At 46.2% G+C, this 23,846-nt stretch overlaps 1 protein-coding gene across 1 annotated transcript; it reads left to right on the plus strand.

Moving 5' to 3' along the window:
- Nucleotides 1–7,522: 7,522 nt before the first annotated feature.
- mxra5a (matrix-remodelling associated 5a) lies at nt 7,523–18,767 on the plus strand (the record flags this gene model as incomplete). The annotated part of the gene is made up of 7 exons (XM_080527616.1): nt 7,523–7,704; nt 8,315–8,444; nt 8,959–9,349; nt 9,732–13,489; nt 13,682–13,853; nt 15,065–15,989; nt 16,847–18,767. 7 exons carry the CDS (start codon nt 7,523–7,525, stop codon nt 18,765–18,767), a joined length of 7,479 nt encoding a protein of 2,492 aa, XP_080383742.1.
- Nucleotides 18,768–23,846: the final 5,079 nt, after the last annotated feature.

Here is a 23,846-nt window from a genome sequence, read left to right on the forward strand (position 1 = left end):
GGCATTTTTTTTCGCTTCCATGGCTGGTAATTGTGTTTATTATTGCTGTGCTCTGTGGTTGGTGGGTCAAATCACAAGAGCAGATGTTGGTCCTGAGGGAGACCAGATCATGTGTTAAGTGGAGAGGGTCTGGTCAGGCAGGCAGGGTCTCGGAGAGCACCCCTGTGGAAACTTTTTCCATTGTCTGACGGATGGAGGTTGAAACGAAGAACATATTTAGAGGTTTAGAGACACTATGCAGGAAATCTGATTAAAGTTATTGTGTACCGTAAATCAACAGTGAGCGAAAGGGATAGTTCTATCAAATCGCATTTTGAGAGAAATGATTTCCTGTTGGATGTGTTTTGAATAAATGAAATAGATATGAAATTGATTGAAGTGTTACATTTACAAAGCAAAGGTATAACTGTTGTAATGCATCTGCTACAAAAAAAAAAAGAACTCCTACAGATCCCTTCTACTGCATAATATTCACTTTCACAGATTTTCTTTCTTGTTACAGTAGTTGCTGTGCTGCATGTGTCTTGACACATGCTGTTATTCAAAACAAGAACAGGCTCTAAATCTACAAACATATTCAGATATAGTTTTAATTAGTTCTATTTAGTGATGTTGTTAGGCCAGGGCATCCAGGGGTTCAAGTCCCGAATATTGTCTGAATAGCCGCGGATCTCCAGATCCTGGGGAAAATAAACCAAAAAAGGCGGCATCTACCACATCACCATTGATTTACATTTAAAATGTTGCCATTTAGCAGACGCCTTATTCCAAAGCGACTTACAATCAATACATTTGACTAAACAAGTGAATCATCAATCCACCAGTCATAGCAGGAAGGGTAATCCAGCTCAGGCCCGAGGCCATTGGCAGTCTCCGGGATAGAAGGAAAAACCTTCTTCTATCACCTTCTTCTAAACCTAGACTTAGCGCATCGCTACCGCCGTTGCTACCACCCGTCAATCCCCCCCCCCCCCGACCCCCATCAACGAAACGTGGGCTGGGCTAAGCCCCGGATGTTTCAAGATCCTAACAACGCCTCCGGTTATATTGATGTTGATTTCCCCCACAGGTCCCCCAAGTAACCTGTCATTGTGGGAATGCAGTTTTTACGGCTGACAGGTGACACACTCTCTCGTTGGCAAGGGTTCACTTCTCTACATGGGGTCATAACCTCCAAAAAGGAAGGAGTTTGTCGTATCAATCAGTTCTGGGGTGTGGGAGGTAGTACACATGTTAACCAGGTGGAGGAAAATATTTCCAAAGGTGAGAGGGTGAACCATGAATTTTCCATTGATGTAGTATACTCCGTTATCTCCATGATCCATAGGCTGTGCTTAATACGTGTCAGGTTTTTACTGAGCGGTTTACCTCAGCCAACCGTTGTGTAGTTACATGTATGCTCCAAAGATATCACATCCATCATGCGTACTCTGACAGTAAGACTTAGACACAACTCCGACATTTATGAAAATCTCCAATGTTCTGAGTCCTGAGGTTTGAGTGAGATCATGTGTGTGTATCTGAAGAATGTTACCCCTAGTTCTTAAATCATGAAAGACCTGGTTTCCACGCTCAAGGTCTCTCCCTTAAAATCACTTTGAGACATGAAGTATAGCACACAGCCCCCCCCCCCCACACACACACACGGTTGCCTTGTCAAAGTCTTCCCATTGGAACAGAGGTATCTGCAGAAGCTCTGGATTTAATCTAACTTTCCAAGCATTTACCTTCCCCTGGTATCTATGTAATATCAACCTGAGACATCTACTAGCCCCAGCACTGCGTCTCCTGAGACACCCGCTTTTCCCCTATACTGTCCCCCCCAAGACTTCTACTGCCCCCCCTGTACTGTTTCTCTGTTTCTCCAGTGTCTATACATATATATATATATTATTTTTTTTCCCTTCTATCCAATGGCCCCGGGGCTGAGCTAGATTACTCTTCCTGCTACGACTGGTGGATTGATAATTCACTTGCTTAGTCAAATGTATTGATTGTAAGTCGCTTTGGAATAAGCCGTTTGCTAAATGCCAAAAATGTAAATGTAAATGTAAAAACCTGAATCCAAACCTTCAGCGTGTGAGGCTTCCACCAGGCCTTCTCCATACACACAGTGGAACCAAAGATGGCCACTTAAAGCATTGAATACTCTAACTGGGCCACATACGAAGACCATATGTCCCGGAGAAGGGGCATACGCTCCCCCCTGGGTTATTTTCTGGGGCGTCATGGTGCCTGGTCGGGTACAGTAAGGCTGCTCATTCACAGGATAACCTCCGTCTCCACACGGGCGTGGGGAGGAGTCCAGAGGGTTTGTCCTTCCACGCCATTAATAGCCAGTGCATCATGACCGTGTGGACAGTATATTCGAAACACATTAAACACAGTCATGCTTTCTAGTTGGTTCACCTCTCCATTGATACAGTAGCTCTGTGTTTGCAAAGCACCAGTGTGATTCCTCTCTTGTGTTTATGTTGCCCATCTTCTCAGTTATGCAGTATATGAACGGACATGGAGATGGAAGATGCCGTGGAATCAACATAAGCTACATGCATACATGAAGATCAGATCATGTATCTGGTAGGCCTACACATTTTGTGTAGAATAATTGAAACAGAATTAAACAGATGCTAAAATATATGTTTTTAAGCTTGATTAATTATTGATTAAAAAAAAAAAACAGTTGTAAGTGATGAAAGTAAGAAAGCCTTTGAGTTTTTTGCTTCTTCAAAGTTATGGATTTTCCCCTCTGTTCCAAAGTAAAATCTTAGTTTTTCTGTATTTGACTAATCTCTACAGGGTTGCTGAGAGGTTAATAGATTTAATCTCAAGGTTGATGTTGTTTACATCATTAAACAAATGCCTGTAGCCATTGCTTTAAACAACACAGACCAAAAGAGGGTTCATGGAAGTATTTCCGTTGCAAAGATTTAACACGGTAAACAAAATTAAACAATAGATTTTGATTATAAAACATTGAATTCACCCATTAATCACACAAACACATTTAATTAAACAAGCAAAGACCTCTCAACCGGAGACTCCTTTGTGTACCATGGATACCATACAACGTACCTTCTCAGCTGTTTGCACTGCACTCTCAGGCCCGAGCCGATGACTGTGGTGGCCCGAAACAACAGTTCGATTGTGGCCCCCACCCCGCGTTTCGTCGAGCGTGGTGGAGGTGGTGTCGGTGGTCGGGGCTGTGCATTATCATAGAATTTAAATGACAAATGCAACGTATGCCTTTTAAGTATTTGGTTACACTATATAGATTGAGATATCTATTGACATTTTAGAGATTACATTGTTTAGTACCACCTTGCATAATGCAATGCAAGTGCATAGCCACAAATGTTACACTCTTGGCAAAAGTATAGCATCAGTGTTTCTTGTCTGGCACAATCTGGCAATCGATCAAGTATTTACAAGATTTGTTTGGTGATCTTCCTAAGCTATCTAGTTGGAAATCTTCAGTGGAGAATTCAACATTTCCCTGCAAATAGGCTATAGAATAGGCATTCATCAGTGGATGTGAGCTTCCCTCCATCCAGAACATATACAACAGTGTTTCCTCAAGGATTTTTCACATTAGTGGCTGGGGTCATTTTGTTTTCGCGTGCACGCGCATAAAACGCGCACTGGCGCTCAAAACAAAGACGTAATTTCACCAAAAACTAGAGGGTGGCAACAATTATTTATTTTGTAATAGCGGTTAAGTCATTAAAGCCGAGCAGGTGATTTTATATAGAAGATGATCAAATACCAAGATATCCTACAGCTGCAGCGGAACATGAGGAACGCGCATGACACACACACACACACACACACACACACACACACACACAGAAAGATCATCAGCTCATCGAATATGAAGTACACGAGAGATAATCAGCTCATCGAATATGAAGTACACGAGAGATAATCAGCTCATCGAATATGAAGTACACAAGAGTAGAGTACACATGGAACCGGGAACGCGCATACAGCACTGAACAACATCCGTAGAATATAAACTTGTGACTGACAGTCACATACATACACACACACACACACACACACACACACACACACACACACACACACACACACACACAATGAAAGATCATCAGCTCATCAATACGAAGTAGGCCTACATGAGAGTACACGCACAAAACCGGCTAACGTTACTCATTAACTGTTTACACAAGTAAAATCACAGTGTGACAGTCAGATGGAGCATTCGGAAAACAACAACAGCAAGGTAATGCAATCAGTTGAGTTAAAGAAAACCAACTCTTACCTTTGAGGACACCAACATGAGCCCTGCTTACCCGTACCTCCGCCGTTCTGTTCGTGGTGATTTTAGAGGCAATAGATTATTTTTGCCCCGCGCATAATTGCTATGAATAGTTCGAAGCTAGCGTTAGGTGCGAGAATGCTCGGTTAACCCATTAGCGGGAACATTATTTGTTTCACAAAATAGGCTGATTTAATTGACCATAAACATCAGAGACATACATTACGAATGTTCATTTAAAATACTCACTGGTATAAGAACATGAACCAGAGAACAGCAGTAAATGCAATAACCCACAGTCATCGCTGATGATGTTGCATCGATTAGGATACGTTTACGGGATTAAAGGGACGGGCGACGGGCGAAGAGAGAGAGAGTGATTTCCCGAAATCCAAATGTCCCGCTAAATTCGGACCAATCACAAAACTGTTTTGAAAGCGCGTCGCCTTGCGCCGAGCGCCTGTTGAGAGTGATTCAGTCTCGATTGCAGTGCGAACACAAACGACGAGGTTAATTGCAACATTGTAACATATTGTAACTAACTACGCCCTGAATCGTAACGAAATGTAGGTCTGGAAGCGGCCTAAATCTAGCTTCAATCTGCTTTTTTTCTGTTCTCCGGTCATAATAACTCGCTGCCTTTCTGCGCAGCCTGAATCAAAGTCGACTGTCTGAATCAATTAGTGGCGGAGGAAATTCAATCGTGGCGGCCCGCCACGAATAAATGCATATAGAGGAAACACTGTAAACAAACTGCAATTGACTAACATCAGCAAGCACACCCCATGCATACGGACTACCTTAACCTCAAGCTGTCTGGGACACTTTACTACTTGAACTATCTTTTTATTACTAGTTAATGTCCTGTAGTATTAACTTTTTTATTGAATTATACCTAGTGCCTTATCGTCTGCAAATTGTCTGGATACTGCAACCTGTCTTATTTGTCCTGTATTATAGTCACGTTTTTATCTTGAATTATGCCTAATTATCTTTTACTCTCTTACACTTGTGTAATGTGACATAACAATAAACTTGAAACTTGAGACGATTATGGGAACTGTATTTTGAATCAGATACCTTTAATGGCTACAGAACACACGTGATATGACCAGTTCATAGGTAGTTTGTTCAAGTTTATTTTGTTATCTTAGGCAATATATCCAATGAATCCAGAGCTGACGCAACCACCCTCCTCTAGGGTCTAACACACATTGTCTCTCAATGACATCTCTGCACATTTCTGCTATCGCAGCGAGTGACAGTGAGGTTAATACTGGACTACATTGAGTCTCCTCCTGTCTCCTCGCTAATGACCTCACCTATGTGTGTTGTTTGTGCAGGTGTGCTGTTGGATTGAAGTGCCACAAGTGATGGATGTCACTTTTCAGGCTGTCGTATATCAGAAAATGGACACCGGCGGCCTGTGAGGTCACTGATCCTCTGACCTTTCAACCCTTCCTTCCCCAGGTGTGACATCAGTGTGAGTGAGAGCTGCCTTGGCTTCAAGACATATAGGACTCATATGGTGCAGTGCTCTCACAGTTCCGGTACCTTAGGGGAGTCACTTTTTAAAATGTTTTTGAAAATGTTTAACGTTTTTAAACTCAGAGTTCCGAGTGGTGAGAATGTTCCCTGAAACAGACCAAACAGACCAGGGCAGGGTTCTGTGTTCTTGATGTGAACGGGAAAGTGGCAAAAATCGGACCTACTACAAGGGTTATTGAAGTGGTCGCAAATTGACGCTCTTGTAGGTCTTCATGCTCATGTGTGTGGGGAGGAGGGGTGGGGGGTGAATAACTAATTAGTGCTTTAAGAACAACATAACATTTACCTCGGGCGTGGGCTTTACCCTTCACTTAGTCCCTAGATGAGATTACAACACAGAGAGGTTCAGCGTGTAAGACTGTCGGTGCCACCCATGAATGACGGACAATGTTCTGTTTTGGTAGTGCCACCATGAGCAATAGCCACTATCAGTCAGTTGTATAGTAAGGACTTGCTCTTTCCTGTTCTTCAAGTTTGTTGTTATGTAGGCCTATCTCTCTGCTCTAAAAATCCACGTCTCCTATCAATATGATCTGTCTCTATAGAAATACTGTACCTGTAGCTTCTTTGATGAAGAGTTAAGCTACTGTGGTTCATTCTAACATGGTCATGAACTCACCCAGTCACTCAATAGGCCTTCAGTGTAATGAAAACGGAGGCTATATAGGATATATTGTCTGTAGCTGTTGTAGCCCACTACCTCTGCACTCTCTCACTGTTACCACTCTGTCGCCCCTCCTTGGGTCCAGTCCCTCTAAAGAAGCGGATTGGAAAAAGTTTTGCCAGTCAGTCCTGCTGTCGGTCGGGGGCGCATCCTCCTCAGTCCATTCGGTAAACGTTTTTTATTTTTTTCTGTCGTTAAGATTATCCGTATCCATATCTCTGTATGGATATTGGATTCATTAGAACGTTTTATTGGGACGTTGGAAATTAGTTCTGCAATATTTGACAGAGGACTTCTGGGTTACTCGTTTCGTCTGAGATATGCGCATCTGGGGAGTAGCGTCCGTGTCTACACACTAAAGTCATGTTAAAACGGGATACTGTGTGTCTTGCCCTATTAAAAGATATTCAAGATTTTGAGGTAAGATGTACTTTATACATTTCCTTCAGTTATGGCACTTGTGCAGGGACACTCCATCAAGTTTAGTGTGATTAATGTACTGTAATGTATTTTAAGTGCAATACGAAAATTACGACGCACCCTAATGCCTGCCAATGAATATAATAGGCTGGGATTATTTGGCCCATTGTGAAATAAATCAATCACACCCCATGCATCATAAACTGAATTCACTGTCGATGTTTGCTATTTCGTGAGCTTAGAATGAGAAGGTTCTATCTCCGTTTAGGGCAGTTCAGAGATATTGAGCGTCAAAGTTTTTACATTCCATTATGTTTTGTGAGATGGAACCTTTGTATTTTATTAATTACTAACTCAAAAATGTCAACATTTTTAAAATAACACCACACAGGCATTAATAAACACCTAATGGATCAGATTATGTAAAAAAAACTCAATTTTGACAAAAATGGAGATAGAACCTTATAATTCTAACGTCACGATTTACCGTACCTGTGTGTTCTGGCTGCTGTTGTGTCGTGGTTAGTTGTAACGAATCCGAACCCTCGACTAGCTGTGATAAGACCCCTCTCTGTGGGACCCTCTCTGGGGACGGTGGGACCCCGCTGAAGATGGCCCGGCCGGCCGTGCTGGTACTGGCCCTGGCGGTGCTGACGGTGCTGCCAGGTGTCGCCTCTCTCCCCTGCCCCAGGACGTGCGTCTGTCCCCAGGCCACAGAGCTGCACTGTACCTTCCGCTCCCTCCTCACGGTGCCCGCGGGCATCCCCAGACACGTGGAGCGCATGAACCTGGGGTACGCGATTGTTTACATGAATGAATGAATGGTCTTTATTGTCATTAATACAGTACAGGTACCATACAAAGAAATTTAGTAGGGGGGGCTCCCCTGGTGCTAGGAAAAAAGACTAAAAACAAGAGGGCCAAGGGTAAAATAAAAAAGGGAAAAGAGCTGGTTTACATAAATAAAGGCTATGTACACTATCTACTATACTATACTACTATACTATACAATAAAACACTGTGCTGTACTCTATGCTATAAATATCCTAACTTTTCCTATATCTGAACCTTATGTACACAAGTACACATGGGAGTCGAGGGTATAATTAATCATTGGCTTATTGACAAGCTGCAGAATGCATGTCAGGGTCCTTTCCAAATGTCAATGTTGATTTTACAAAATGTTTATTTCATTTGTTTATAATTAAGATGTGTTTAGAGGTAGGCTACATTCCAGTGTAATAGTAGAGTGTGTTGAGCATTTGACTGTAGAGTTGAATCTAATATCATGATATTCATCAGGCCTATACCTGGTTACTATGCACCCATTCATGTTGTAGTCAATGTTTTTTTTAACTGTGACTTATTCTTCTCTATAATTGCCTGTGTCGTGGCTTCCTCAGGTTTAACACCATCAACAGAGTGACAGAGAAGTCTCTGGCTGGACTGAGGAAACTGGAGCTGCTAATGATGCATGGGAACGATCTCCACAACATTCCCAATGGAGCCTTTATGGACCTGATGTCCTTACAGGTGCACTGACACACATGTTTTACACATTTACTATCAGATGAATTGATTCTCATTATGCATCACATTTAAATGTGACCTCAGCTAACTTACCTTCTATATACAGAACTAGGGGCGACTGTGAATGAATGAATGAATGAATGAATGAATGAATGAATGAATGGTCTTTATTGTCATTGATATAGTACAGGTACCATACAACGAAACGTGACGCAGGAGGTAGAGCTGCCGTCTAATGATCGCAAGGTCGGCAGATCGGCGGTTCGAGCCCCGGCTGGCCACTTGTCAAAGTGTCCTTGGGCAAAACACAGAACCCCAAATTGCTCCCAGTGAGCGGGCCGGCGCCTTGCATGGTAGCTTGCCGCCATGTGTGTGTGAATGGGTGAATGAGAGGCAGTTGTAAAGCGCTTTGGATAAAGGCACTATATAATTCCAGTCCTTTTTTCTTTTTACTACTTAAGACTATTTTTACACATGTAAGATGACTCAGTCACCTCTTTCAACCATCTTTCCTCAGATGCTAAAGATGAGTTACAACAAACTGAAACAGATCAACAGACACACTCTTCAGGGGCTGTGGAGCTTGGCCAGGCTGCACCTGGACCACAACCATTTGGAGTTCATCCACCCCGACGCCTTTCAGGGCCTCACCGCCCTGCGCCTCCTCCAACTGGAGGGCAACCGTCTCCAGCAGCTCCACCCGTCCACCTTCGCCACGTTCTCCCTGATGGGTCACTTCCACGTCTCCACCCTCAGGAACCTGTTTCTGTCGGACAACGGCCTCACCTCCTTGCCCCAGAAGATGCTGGAAGGCATGCCTCACCTGGAGAACCTGCACCTGCACGGGAACCCCTGGACCTGCGACTGTAGGATGAAGTGGCTTCGCAACTGGGACAAATCCTCACCAGGTTATGTATATACTATATACAGTACATAATATACTATACTATACTATATATATATATATATAACTGTGTTCTATGTGCTCATGTTATCTGTTGCTTGTTGTTTCTGTGTTTTCTGTTTTTCCCATATTGTCAGCGCCTTTGAGCCCCGGAAAAGCGCTATATAAAAACAATGAATTATTATTATTATTATTATTATTATTATTATTATTATTATTATTATTATATCTACCCTATTAATTAATTTTATTGATTAAAAATAATACATAAACTCAACCTATCTTATATTACAGGCTGGTGTTTTCGAAAACCTAACCAGAATTCTAAATACTGATGTATGACAGAATCCCCATGTTAATGTTCCTCTCGCCTCCTTCTCCCACAGGTGTGCTGAAATGTAAAAAGGACAGGGCCTCTGCCGGGAACCAGCTGTGCCCGACGTGCTCCTCTCCCAGGAACCTGCTGGGGAAGGAGATGTTGGAGCTGGAGAACTTGGTCTGTACCCGCCCCGTCATCATCTCCCCCGCGAGGCCGGCGGCGGCGGCACCGGAGGACATCGAAAGTGAGGTCGTCGTGACCCACGAGGAGTTCAAGCAGCCTTTCGGAAACGTCTCTCTGGGCCTGACCGATGAGCACGGGAATAAAGTGGACTTGGTGTGCAGTGTCGGCGAGCCTAGGGAGACCGCCAAGGTCAGCTGGGACCAACCCAACCCGCTCCAGCTGGCCACCAACGTCACCTTCTCGGTGGACCTGGAGTGTCCCATCGACAGAGAGAACTACGAGCGGCTGTGGCGGCTCATCGCCTACTACAGCGACGTGCCGGCTCACCTGCAGCGGGAGATGATGCTGACTAAAGAGCCGGTGCCTAGCTACCGGTACAGACAAGACTTGGAGAGAGACGCCCTGTACTACACAGGGGTGCGGGCTGACGTGGTGGCCCAGCCCACCTGGCTCATGCAGACGTCCATGGACCTGCAGCTGAACAGACCCCAGTCCACGGGGACGAGCGTGAAGCTGATCCTCAGCACCCGCGCCTCGGAGACGGTGGAGGCGGAGGTTGTGCGGAGACGGCAGAGGTCATGGGTGGTGATAGAGTCCACAAACACCACCAGGACGGCGCTGAGCGCGGTCGTGGGCAGCCGCAGCCAAATGGACTGTAACGTGCTGAGCTCTGGAGACGCGGTTATCCGATGGATGCTGCCAGACGGCTCCCAGGTGGAAGCTCCCTACAGCAGCCTAGACAACAACAGAATGTCTGTGTCCGACTCTGGGAGACTGGTTATTGAGGCTGTGGGCCATTCGGACACAGGTATTTACTACTGTATCGCCCATGTGCCTGGTGACCTCAGTGTCCTTCCGTTCCGCCTCACTGTCGAGGAGTCCTCCAGTCCTCCCCCCACCGCGGAGGAGCACGGGTCCACGTCTGTGGAGGGCTTCGCCGGTCAACCCGTCACCGTGCCCTGCGTCGTGGCCGCCTCTCCCGACGCGGAGATCGACTGGATTCTTCCCAACAGCGACATAGTGAGTTTCAGAGCCAACTCGTCCAGGGCTTTCGTGTATTCCAACGGGACACTGAGAGTAACACAAAGTCAGCTGACGGACAGTGGATATTACAAGTGTGTGGCGATGAATCAACACGGGGTCGATTCGCTGGCTACTAAGGTGACTCTCACCAGGCAGGCCGTGATACGGCCACTCAGGAAGTTCCCCGCGAGGCCCCAGTCTGCTTCGGGCGTCTCCACGAAAGTAAAAGCCCCTACGGAAGACCCAGAGGAGTCGTCAGGGGAAGAGGAAACTCAGGGACAAGTCCCCAAGAGCCGCGTGGATCTACTGCAGAGGCGGAGGGGCCAGAGCACAGGCAGACGCGGCGGACATCCGTTCAGAAACACGTGGCACCGACGACCTCTGCCGAGGAAACCCACCACGACAGGGTCACGTGTGGGAACAGACAGGAAACAAACAGTAGAGACAAGGAGAAGGGTTAATGTGGCCAAAAACAACAAAATCGATCCAGAGAAATGGGCTGACATTTTGGCAAAGATTCGGGACAGAACCGGGCAGAGTAACGTTACCACACTCAACCCCCCGCACAGATCTGCTCAACCCCCCACACAGAGAAAGCAGGGGACACAGACAGCCAAGGCTAATCAAGATAAATCAGAGACTCAACAAGACAACATGGAGGGATCATCAGAGGACACCACCCCAGAGAATGAGCTGTCTACACCCACCACCGTGTCACAGACCCACAGCCCACACAATGATAACAAAAACACGACTACGACTAGAACACATATCGCACAGCCCACATCTGGTCCCCAGCAGTACAGTACCACGCTCAGCAATTCACAGACAGGGGGCCAGCTTAATGCGAATGTTACAAGCAGCAGTGTGTCATATGACAACCTTTTGGGGGAAAATCAAAGCACTACCACAGACAGTGACGCAGTTCCAGTGTTTGATATCTCACCGCTGTCTGAGGGTAAAGAGGGGTCTGAGGGTGGGAGTGAAGCTAGCGTTGTAAACAGCTCTAACGAGAGAGGAGAGACATATTTAGACAGAGGTGAACTTGGCCCAACATTGTCAACCACCGTTAAAGCTTATTCTGAATTGGAAAAAGAACGATTTGATGTTCACTCTCTTACTGAGACCACAACTAGATTAGCCACACAGAGTCAGCCGGAGCACACTACACTAGACATCTCACACCCTCCGTCCTTGCTCCCTACTGCCTCCCCTATGACCAAACCCACTCTGACAGGAAACATGACCGGTGAGGAAACACCCGGTCAAGTGCCCACTAGTGTCCAAAACCCATCTAGTTCGAGGAGGAGGAATGGTGGCAGGAGGAGAAGGCCTAATAGGAAAAAGGCAAGGCCAAATCCATCCAGCGCTTTTACTACTGCCACACCTATGGACGCCCTTCTAACAACGACCAGGACAACCACTGCCACATGGCATAGAATAGTAACACCAGAAAAGGCTAAAAGCACAACAGCCAAAGCTCATACCACAGTTCCATTGACTGACAGCCAAGAAACGTCATCAGGCAAACTGAGTCACAATGAGAACACAGGCTCTTTATACGACGACAGGGCCAGCCTAACCTCCTCAGTGAGACCTGCCACTCGGTCCGAAACAAAGGCCACTCTTTTACCAGAAGCCGAGCAGCCACTACTCAGGAGGACAACAGCTGCACCCACGTCTCCAACGACAACGAGAGGAAGACATGAAAAGACGAGTCGTCACAGAACAGCCCCAGGAGGAGCCTCCCAGAGTGGATCTACAGTGCACAGGGACACATCCACGGCAGTCAGTGAGGAGAGCTTTACAAGAATCCCTCTTCCTGCAGTTAAACCCTCAGAATTTACCCAAAGGGGAGGCATCACAGGAGACCCTAGCTCTGTGCCAAGTTCTGACAAGACTCCGGAGACTTCTCACACTCGACATGGAGTGCAACCAGATGTCGAGCTCAACGAATCAGACCGTCCATATAAATCTGCTGAGTCTGAAAAGATGCCATTCAAAGAGATCAATGGCAAGCTTCCATCGCAACCCTATTCCTCATCTGCTCCATCGTTGCAGCGTGACATCACCACGGCCCATGGCACACAGGCCCCCACTGGTACAACAAAAGCCATCGTTTATGAGGAAGCGCAGGAGATGACTCAGGTTACCACAGAGATGCCTGCGACATCTGAAAGCTCTTATCAGGGATCGAGGAGAACAAAAACTGTCCCCATCATCAAATCTAGCTCTGCCTTTGATGGGGGCTACAGTAACAAAGACAGTCTTCCCACAGGCAAGACAGAGGCATCACCTTCCAGAAGAGAAAATGTCCCGACTACTATAGCACTTTATGATGCAGCGACATCTCCAACTCCTGTCGCCTCCACATTCTTGATGACCTCTCCAGTTATCCCCTCTAGAGTAAGGCCACACGGCCTAGTCCCATACACACCCTCCACCAGACACGGGACGGAACCACAGTCTGGACCCCCCCCGGAGGATCCAAACCACATCCCTGACAGTCACAGTGGCAGAATCCTAAACCCTGACCAGAGGACTCTCACTTCAGACAGCAGAAGCAGGTCACCTGACTCTCATCCTACTAGTGTGTCCACTCACTCCGAGTCGGGTTCAGTCAGTGACAGTCCAAAACGAACCACCACAGAGCCCAAAACAACAAGAACACTAACACACGGTGTAAAACAGCCAGGACAACAAACAACCCCTCTGGTTCCCACGACGACCACATCTCAAACGACAGCCAGGTCTCCATTAAGACCTCACAGCCCTGTCAGGGACAGGACAGCCACACCCTCTGTGACTCAGGGTGTGGCAGGACAGCGACCTGCAGGAGACCCTGTCGTCAGAGGGAGGCCCCGCATCGTCAACAACGTGGATGTCCAGGCGGTCACAGTGAAGGCAGAGGCAGACGCACAGCTGCCCTGCGTGGCTGTTGGGGAGCCTCAACCCTTCCTCTCTTGGACCAGAGTCTCAACTGGTATGTATGATGTTTGATGTTTTCCCACTCTTATTACATAGCCAATCTTTTACATTTTCAAGTATACATAGGCTATATCTCTGTCAAAATTGTATTAGCATTAAGTTTTTTCTTTAAACCAAGCCCATGCGTTGAGCCTGTTAACCTAACAGAAAGGTTAGGAAAATACCAGTAACAAGAAAGAAAATGTTTATTGCCATGCAATCAACTTGTCAGTCAATTGTTGGAATTGGTTATCCTTTGCTCTAGACACAGGGTCAAACATAGTCTGCACAGTTAGGGGTTAAGTGCATAGTCCTTGTAACAGCTACCCATTATGTTTGATACATAGGCTAAAGAAGGGTTTATGGATGTAGATGTCCATTTTCCTTTAATAACACTGGAGACATTGACATTTAGTAATAATAAGCTGTCCGCCAGATAATAATGTGTTTTGTTTCAGCTGTTCAAAGAGTTGTTCTACTTTCTGTTTGAAAGAAACAATTATAGCCTTGTCAAAATGAGCCCCTGGCATGAGGCGCCCTCCTTGTGAAGGGCAGAGTACCTTTACATTAACTGCAAGTAAATCATCCATACAAACGTCATGTGTCAGACCCATTGGGTAACTTACTGGATGCATAAATACCGATAGTAGTGCTTGATTGATGATGATTGATAGTATAGTACTTTAGGTAGCCTACCTAGGACCACGGACTGAGTAACCATGGTTACTGTAGGTAGCCTACCTATGACCACGGACTGAGTAACCATGGTTACTGTAGGTAGCCTACCTATGACCACGGACTGAGTAACCATGGTTACTGTAGGTAGCCTACCTATGACCAGTGACCACGGACTGAGTGACCATGGTTACTGTAGGTAGCTTACATATGTTGTTTGTTGCTGCTAACTACTGGTAATTATTATTACTATGTTAAAACCATATTCTAATTATAATCTAATAATAATGGTTTATGCCATTTAGCTGATGCATTTATCCAATGCGACTTACATTGCAGTGGATGCATAAATTTTTCAGTATATATGGTCCCAGTGGGAATTGAACCCACAACCTAAGCGTTGTTAGCGCCCTGCTCTACCATCTGAGCCACAGAGGACATAACAGCACAGAGCTGTAGGATGGATGCATTTTGTGTGAATAACGTCAGTTATGGTGTATCATTTACTGGATTTCTGTTAACATCCATTGTTTTATTTATTTATTTATGCAGGAGCCAGTGTTGCCCAGAACACCAGGGTCCAAAGATTTGAAGTCCATTCAAATGGCACATTAGTCATCAGAAACACCCAGCCACAGGACCGCGGTCAGTACCTCTGCATGGTGCAGAACCAGTACGGCGTGGACAAGATGGTGGTCCCCCTCGTGGTGCTGTCCCAGCATCCCCGGGTGCTTCAGCCACGGTACCGCGATGCCACGGTGTACTTAGGAGACAGCATCGACCTCGACTGCCAGGTCCAGGGGCACCCCGCCCCACGGGTGACGTGGGTTCTCCCCGACAGGATGCACCTCGCTGGCCCCCCCCCTGCCACCGGCGGAGCCCCACAGAAGGTGACCCTCCTCAGTAACGGCACCCTCCGGATAACTCACGCTAGCTACACAGACCGGGGGGTTTACAAGTGTATCGGCAGCAGCGCGACGGGGGCCGACACCGTCTCGGTGCGTCTCCACGTGGCCACGTTGCCCCCGGTGATCCAGCAGGCCCGCTACGACAACGTGTCTCTTCCCGAGGGCAGCACAGCCTTCCTCCACTGCACGGCTAAGGGCGCCCCTCCGCCCATCACACGCTGGACCACACCTGGCGGAGTGCAGCTCCTCCCCTCGCAGATCGTGAACGGCGGTAACCTGTTTGTCTTCCCCAACGGGACGTTGTTCGTGCGCGGCCTGGGTCAGGGGGATGCCGGGAGGTACGAGTGCCTAGCCAGTAACGCTGTGGGAGCCTCCAGAAGAAGCACCGTGTTGACGGTAGTAAGGAGCGCCGCCTCCTCCGCCAAGGCCAGGATCACCTCCTCCTCTCCCCAGATGACGGACGTGGTCTATGGGGGGAGGCTGCGTCTGGACTGCATCGCTACAGGAGAGCCAGAGGCCCGGATCATCTGGAGAACCCCCTCTAAGAAGCTGGTGGACTCCCAGTACAGGTACTCTGAAATATTCCTAAAAATGACTCTTTACATTATGTTGCAATGAAGTAAAAGTATGGGGGGGGGGAGCGGAGATGTTAGGAGAGGGAGAGTGGGAGAGGGGGTGAGAGAGGGAGGGAGGGTGGGAGGGAGGGAGGGAGGGAGGGGGGGGAGGAGAGAGATGTTAGGAGAGAGAGAAGGAGAGAGGGAGAGGTAGAGAGAGAGAGAGGTAGAGAGAAAGAGCGAGAGGTAGAGAGAGAGAGAGAGAGAGGTAGAGAGAGCACATCTTAAGGAAATGTTGTTTATAACCGGTGCTATAGGCACAAATAAGTTAAGACAGAAAAGGCTAGACACACCATTTTTTGGTGCAGTATTTGTTTTGTGCAGTGTTTGTTGAGCGGTTTATGCTATTGCTTAAGTGCAGCAACGGCCATTCCTTGTTCGACTTGTGTAACATAACATTAAAAAATGTGGATTATTATTATTACATCTTTATTTATTCAGGGAAATAAATTAAATAAAACAAATATACAATACAAGATACAATACCAGTGACAAACAATACAATACAGCAGTTTACATGAATACACTAACCACACATACAAACCTCCCTAAACAGATCCTTCACTAAAAAACATTCCTTATTCCAGTGTAGTAACACAAACTACTCAATTCCATATACCATGCAATTACTTAATTACTACAACATCTTGACACAATGTTGTTATGACAACAGTGTTATTACACAAGTATAGGGACAACATAATGTATTTATTGTGTAACTAGTCAAACACAAACTACAGTACCAATAAACATAAAGTATTTACGTGATGTAATGAAAATAATGAAATTGATTTTTTGGGGGGGGTTTTCAGCTATGACCCCAGGATAAAGGTGTTCACCAACGGAACTCTGGCCATCCACTCTATGACTGAGAAAGACATCGGGGACTATCTATGTGTCGCTCGCAACAAGATGGGAGATGACTATGTGCTTTTGAGGGTGAATGTGTTGACGAAGCCAGCCAAGATTGAGCAGAAGCAGCTGCTGGCCAGTCAGAAGGTGATGTATGGGGGAGACCTTAAGGTGGACTGTGTGGCATCCGGGCTTCCTAACCCAGAGATCCGCTGGGCCTTACCCGACGGCACCATGATCAACACTCTGAAGCAGCAGACAGACAGGGCCAGCGGGGGGGGGCGCACGCGCAGGTACGTGGTGTTCGACAACGGAACCCTCTTCTTCAACGAGGTGGGCATGAGAGAGGAAGGGGACTACACGTGCTATGCCGAGAACCAGATCGGTAAGGACGAGATGAAGGTCCACATCAAGGTGGTCGTAGACCCTCCGCTGATCAGAGACAAAGGTCAACATGAGGTCACCAGGGTTCTCTACGGGGAGACGGTGTCACTGAAGTGCAGCGCGAAGGGAGAGCCGACTCCTGTCATCACATGGGTGTCTCCCGCCCGCCGTGTCATCCCTTCCGCCTCCGACAAATACCAGGTCCACAACGACGGGACGCTGGTGATCCAAAAGGCCCAGCGCTTCGATGCCGGTAATTACACCTGCTCGGCTCGGAACAGCGCCGGCCAGGACCTCAAAGTCACCAGAGTGGACGTTCTCGTCAGCCCTCCGTCGATCAACGGTCTCAGGGGTGTCACGAACTCCGTCAGAGTGACGGCTGTCAGGGCTCAGCGCCAGATGTTGGACTGCAAGGCCACGGGTACGCCTGTCCCCCGCGTCATGTGGGTTTTACCTGAGAACGTCATCCTCCCGACGCCCTATTACGGCAGCGCGATGACCGTCCACCGCAACGGTACTCTGGACATCCGCTCGCCTAAGAAGACCGACTCGGGCCAAATGGTTTGTGTAGCTCGTAACGAGGGAGGGGAGTCGAGGTTAACGGTTCACCTGGAGGTGAGGGAAGTCGTAGAGAGGCCACAGCTCCGGGGCCCCAAGACAGAGAGTCTGCCTCTGACCGTAGGCAGCACTATGACTCTCAACTGCTCCTTCGAAGGTCCTGCCATGCCCCAGGTCACATGGATCGTCCCCAACAACTCCCCTCTCACAAGTGGACGCCAGTTTTCTAAATTCTTCCACAGGCCAGACGGCTCTTTGGTCATTAGCAACCCCTCTGTCTCTGAGGCAGGCGTGTACCGCTGCCTGGGGAGAAACGTCGCAGGGCTGGTGGAGCGCGTCATCACTCTGACCCCAGGGAGGAAGCCGGAGATCAACAACAGATACGACACCCCTGTCAGCATCATGACCGGGGAGGGCCTCCTGCTTCACTGTCTGTCCAGCGGGGACCCCCTCAGGCTCACGTGGACCCTGCCTAGTGGGGTGGTCCTGGGACAGCCGCAGAGAGCCGGCCGGTACGCCGTTCTACCCAACGGAACTCTGGCCATCCAACAGGCCACCGTCTACGACAGGGGCTCGTACGTCTGCCGCGCGGCAAACGAGTACGGGAGCTCCTTACTCTCGGTGCCGGTCATCGTGATCGCCTACCCGCCTCGCATCACCAACGGGCCTCCCTCTGTGACCTACGCTCGGAGGGGTGTGGCGGTCCAACTGAACTGCGTCGCCACCGGTATCCCCAAGGCAGAAGTGGCGTGGGAGACGCCGGACAGGACACGACTGGCGGTCAGCGCCCAGCCGCGACTCTTTGGGAACAAGTACCTCCACCCACAAGGCTCTCTGATCGTCCAGAACCCAACCCAGAGAGACACAGGCTTCTACAGGTGCACTGCCAGAAACGTTATAGGACTGGACTCCAAGGCCACGTACCTTCATGTGTTCTAAAGATTCTGTAAATAACGAGGATTTATCATACGCCTGAGAAACTGCGGAGCTGAGAGCAGACAATGTTTCTCATCCAATTCTATTGGAATTGCCTAATCACTGTCAAAGTTATATAAAATGATTTTCAAGTGGTATACATGTTGTATCTGAAAAGCTCAACAGATGCTGAACCACCTGTCCTGTACACTCCAGCTAATTTACCGGCGGCTACATTTGGAAGACCACATTGTGCCAAAGCCATTTTCAGCACATCAACCATTGGTATGAAGAACATGAATAGTGAGCATAGACTGTAGTCCTATTATTTCTATCATTTATACGTACTATATATATATAATATAAGTAAAAGCCTGGTACTTTTTAGGCCCAGTGGGCTGCTTGTATTTCTCTTCTGTCCTGACGATGACAACTTTTGTCAACCTGTGAAGATAAGCGCAGATTATTATTGTTTATGTATGATTAAGGAAAATGTACCGAGTTATATGCTGTTGAAATTATCAGTATTACTGAGGAAGATTTTCAGGGGCATTTGCAACCATGAGTATTGTTACAACATCCTATTCACTCCACAAATTCAGATTTCCTTGCACCCTGCACCTTTTATGCACTAAGAAGATTCGGTATTCCCAATTGGGAAATGGACTGAAATGGTAAATGAACTGACTTATAGTGCCTTATTCCAAAGCGCTTTTCAATGGCAATCACTCGTTCACACACACAGTCATACACCAATGGTGGCAAGCTACCATGCAAGTCACCGGCCCGCTCATTGTGAGCAATTTTGGGTTCAGTGTCTTGCCCAAGGACACCTCGACATGTGGCCAGCCCGGGGTTAGAACCGCCAATCTGCCAACCTTGCGATCATTAGACACCGGCTCTACCTTCTGCACCACAGCCGTCTCTAAGCATGTCTCACACCCACATGACACATTCTGATAATCACACCCTCTGCCAACTGTAATCATATCTGAGCAATCAAATCGATTTTTCCATTCCCATAAAAACCTATATTTAGGGTAAGTGAAAGCAGTCTTTCTGGAAAGATAGTAAAATGTGAAAACTGTAATGTCATCATTATCTTATTCCTAAATCATAATTTTGCAGTGGAGTTAAATTGGAGAGAATATTTCCCAGGTGAAAATGTTGATGTGAGGATTGTGCTTGTTGAGGGAGATTTTTCAAAACAGCTCCAAGTGTCTGTCCTCTCTGGCAATTCAATAACCAAACCATCTGATCAAATCGATTTCAATGAAATTATTGAAACTTTACTTGCTTACTGCTTGCAAAATTATTATTTCGCAGGCCTACCTGTTGATCAATCAATCATTTGTGCCACGGCTTAATGCTTTGGTCCTCATATCGGCAACCAATCAAAATGTTCAGACTTTTCTTTTGAAACACTTTCAAGGTTATTAAGAATCACAACACAAACTCGCTAGTCAAGCCAAAATACTGCAACGAAATGGATTGGGTGAGTAATCCCCACTGCTACCTAGTTAACTATAATAACACTACTTTACATTGTTAGCAGGCTCACAAAACAAGCTGTGTTAGTTGACTAGCGATGTGTGTCGTTGATTTTCAACAACGCGGAAATGTATTCACATTTATTCTAAAGAAAAGTCTGATCATTACATCAGATCCCGATATGAGGACCAAAGTATTAGAATGTGTCACATGTGTGATCTCTGTCCCTGGTGCTTGTATTGAGTTGCTAAATCAAATTGCATAGGTAAGCCTTCAAGGGGTCTTCAAAGATGTTAACATTGTAAAAAAAAAAAAAAAAAAGATCTTCGTTTCTGATTGTAACTTTGGTAAAACATGGTAAAACGCCAAACATGTTCAAATCAACTTCCTTTTTAAAGCACATTATTCATTTTGAATAGGCAACGGCTGCTGCTATTACTGTGTTTTACAATGTAACTGTTTTGTAGCCTGTGCATTGCGTTGTTTTAGATTTTAGTGTCACTTGAACAAACCTGTTTACTGTTGAATCAACCGTCAACAAGTGTCTGGATGAGCTTACATCGCTCCAAGAGTACAATTATTACTAACACCCAAAAACCTGAACGCAGCCTCTCCAGCATGCAGGGAACATGTCGATTTTGTGCGCAACGTAGGCCTATTTAGATGAGCGCCTGTATATCTATGATATTCGTAAGAGAATTATGAATTCCTCTGCCCCAAACGTACACTTGGCACAATGGCGCGTAATTGAGCTGACATAAGAATCCGTGCTGGAGATTCCCAAGCACATTTGGCGTTTAAATCAATATCCCCGCGGGTAAGGTGATGAGAATATACCCCACAGGGTGTAGGCTACTGGTCTGACATGAGAATTAGGTGCTGGAGATCTGCAGCACATTTGACACATAAACCACCGACCGGTGCGCAAGGAAATGAGAATATACCCCTTGGTGCTCTTTGCGGGCTTTGTGTGTAGCCTATTTCATTTCAACTACTGCTTAACAAACATACCGCCTGTCTTAGAAATAAATTTGAGGGGCCTTTTTATTCCCAGTTTATCCTTTCTTGTCAGAGATAACACAATTGAGTATCTGTGATTTTTGTGTATGTTACAGCTCTGCTTGCAGCCCTCAGCCTCATAGGTGTCAACCATTGGTGTCGACATCTTCGATCGGCTGAAAAAAAAAAGATTCCAAAATGCTTTTTCATGTCCTTGTTTAAATTATTTGTCTTTAAAAGACTCTGGTGTATAGGAATTTTGCATATTTGTAATAAAGAGAAGCTATAAATCTATTTGAATTGTATTCTTTTCTAGGTTTGCTTATGAGCTTTTGTCTGTGGAATGAAAGCAACATACAGGAGGGGAAGAAAGAAAGCTTTAAATGAGGAATGTTTGGTGGGTTTATCGACGGTAATCATTTACATTAATCACTCTTATTCTGTTTACCGTCAAACACTTTGACATCGGTTTAATATAAATTATCTTGATTAGTTTGGAAAAAGTAGTGCTTTGCATGTGGGCGAGGAAATGGGTCATACAGTAAAACTTCCAGAAGTAGCTCTGGGAATTATTATACAGTCATGGCTGTCTCCGCCAAAACAGAGAAACATCTGGACTCAAGGGGAAATCCCCCCTTAGTTTACTGGATTCTCTTTGATTAAATTACCATTATACAGTCCTTACTGTAATGAGCTTCATTCATGAAAGCCACTTATAACTATATTTCACAGTACCACTGAGGTTGGCTGAAGTGCTAATGCGTAAATGGAGTGCTACAGAAATATGAGGCTTGTACCAGTGGCTTCTGAGGATAATTCACAAGCAGAAACTTGCAGAAATCCTTGCGCTCTTGATTAAAAAGATTCTCCATATTGTCCTCATTGATTGGGCTGAAGTGACATAGTGTATGCTGTGTTCTTGTACACATAAACAATCAAAGCATTGCTCCAGGCTGGAGATGGGGGGGTCGGGTTAATAGCCTAATTCCTGCAGACAACATGATCTGTCTTTTCAAAGAGTCTGTTTCGAATGGGTAATGTGCAGAGATTTACCGTGGGCTACGAGGGGGTTGGGGGGAGGTGTGATCCTGTCTCTCAGCCAGTTTGTCATCAACGTTTTCCACTGCCCAGTATGCTGAAGGAGGCGGCGGGGCAGTAATGTATCCAGACAGAACCATCTCTCTTGTCCAAGAGAGTGTTTCATGGGTCTGTCATGGGCAGCACATTACAATGTAGGGCAGAGAGGTAGAAAGGTGAGCCAATTATGTCATCAACTGTGGGCTGATATCATAGACACCTTCTGCTGTCCCATGTAGCCTACCGTAGGCTACGTTCCTACCCAGTCTGTCCCATGTAGCCTACTGTAGGCAGTACTCAAGTTGTAAAAGAAAATCAGGGGGGATGGTGGATTTTATCATAATGGGGACAATTTTAGCATCCCCACAGCGTCAGTGACTTCAGTGTCAGTGACTTGGTAAAAATGTCATTGCATGTGTGCGTGCCCCCCCTCGCCCACAGTATTTTACTCAATATGCGCAAAACTAAATGTTGAAATAGCAGTAAAACCACGTTCATTGATCAAATGACATAAGGGATGGAAAGGGGGGATGGCAGTTTTAGAAGGGGGAGGATTTTGACTGTTTTTATTTCAGGGGGGATGCCATCCCCCCTCAACTCGAGTGCTGACTGTAGGCTACTTTCTCTACTCTCTTTCTCTTTCTTCTACTCAATCCCACTCAAACACAAAATGGGAGCATGAAAATGGTTCACTTTATTCTGTCATCCAAAGATTGCATTATCAAAGCTTACTCGTGTTTATTCATGTCAAACTACACTAAAACATTTCCCCCACTTCTCCGCACTATTGTGTGTTGGTTACGGCCTGTGCATAGTAGCATAGTAGGCCCATGAGAGAAGGCGTGATGACAGTATGAGGGTAAAGGATATGTGAAAAACACAACTTGGTCTCATTGCTTGGATCAGATAACCTGATTTTTTCCAATAATGATTTTTATTATTTCCTTCACAAACATCCAAAAAGGCAGTTCAATGCGTTTTACAGATGGGTATTAAAAAGAAAAAAAGAAAACACAGCAAGTAGAAGATAAATGGAAACAGATAAATACACTGAACTGAAAGCACAGCAGTAGGCACAAATAAGGTGAATTGTAAGAGCTACATTAACATTAAGAAGAAAAAAAAAGAGACACAAAGAAAAAGAAAGACTGGAAAGAAACTATTTTCTACCATCCCATAACCCCATCCCCACCCCGCCAGTCGAACGTGGTGCACTGTAGGCTTGGTTTTAAATTATGAATGCATCAGATTTATCTTAGTTTCCCTTTTCAATTCCCGTTTCAATTTCCCTGATCTGTGTTAGAAATGGGTCCCAGATTTCTGTGTATGTGTCCATTTCCCCATTTATTTATTTTGGATATCAAATGTTCATAAGAGGCGGTTTCTGATAGGGCTGTGAACCATTCAGAGTAAGTAGGGTTGGTCCCCCCCCCCGCCCCCCCCCATACAGTGCCTCAGCAAGACCCTCTTAGCTGTAGTGAGAGCATCCTTTAGCCACTGAGCCTTCCTGCCATCGATTCTCCCATTTCCTCAGAT

Source organism: Nansenia antarctica (genome assembly GCF_963989245.1).
Source record: "Nansenia antarctica genome assembly, chromosome: 3".
NCBI lineage: Eukaryota > Metazoa > Chordata > Actinopteri > Argentiniformes > Microstomatidae > Nansenia > Nansenia antarctica.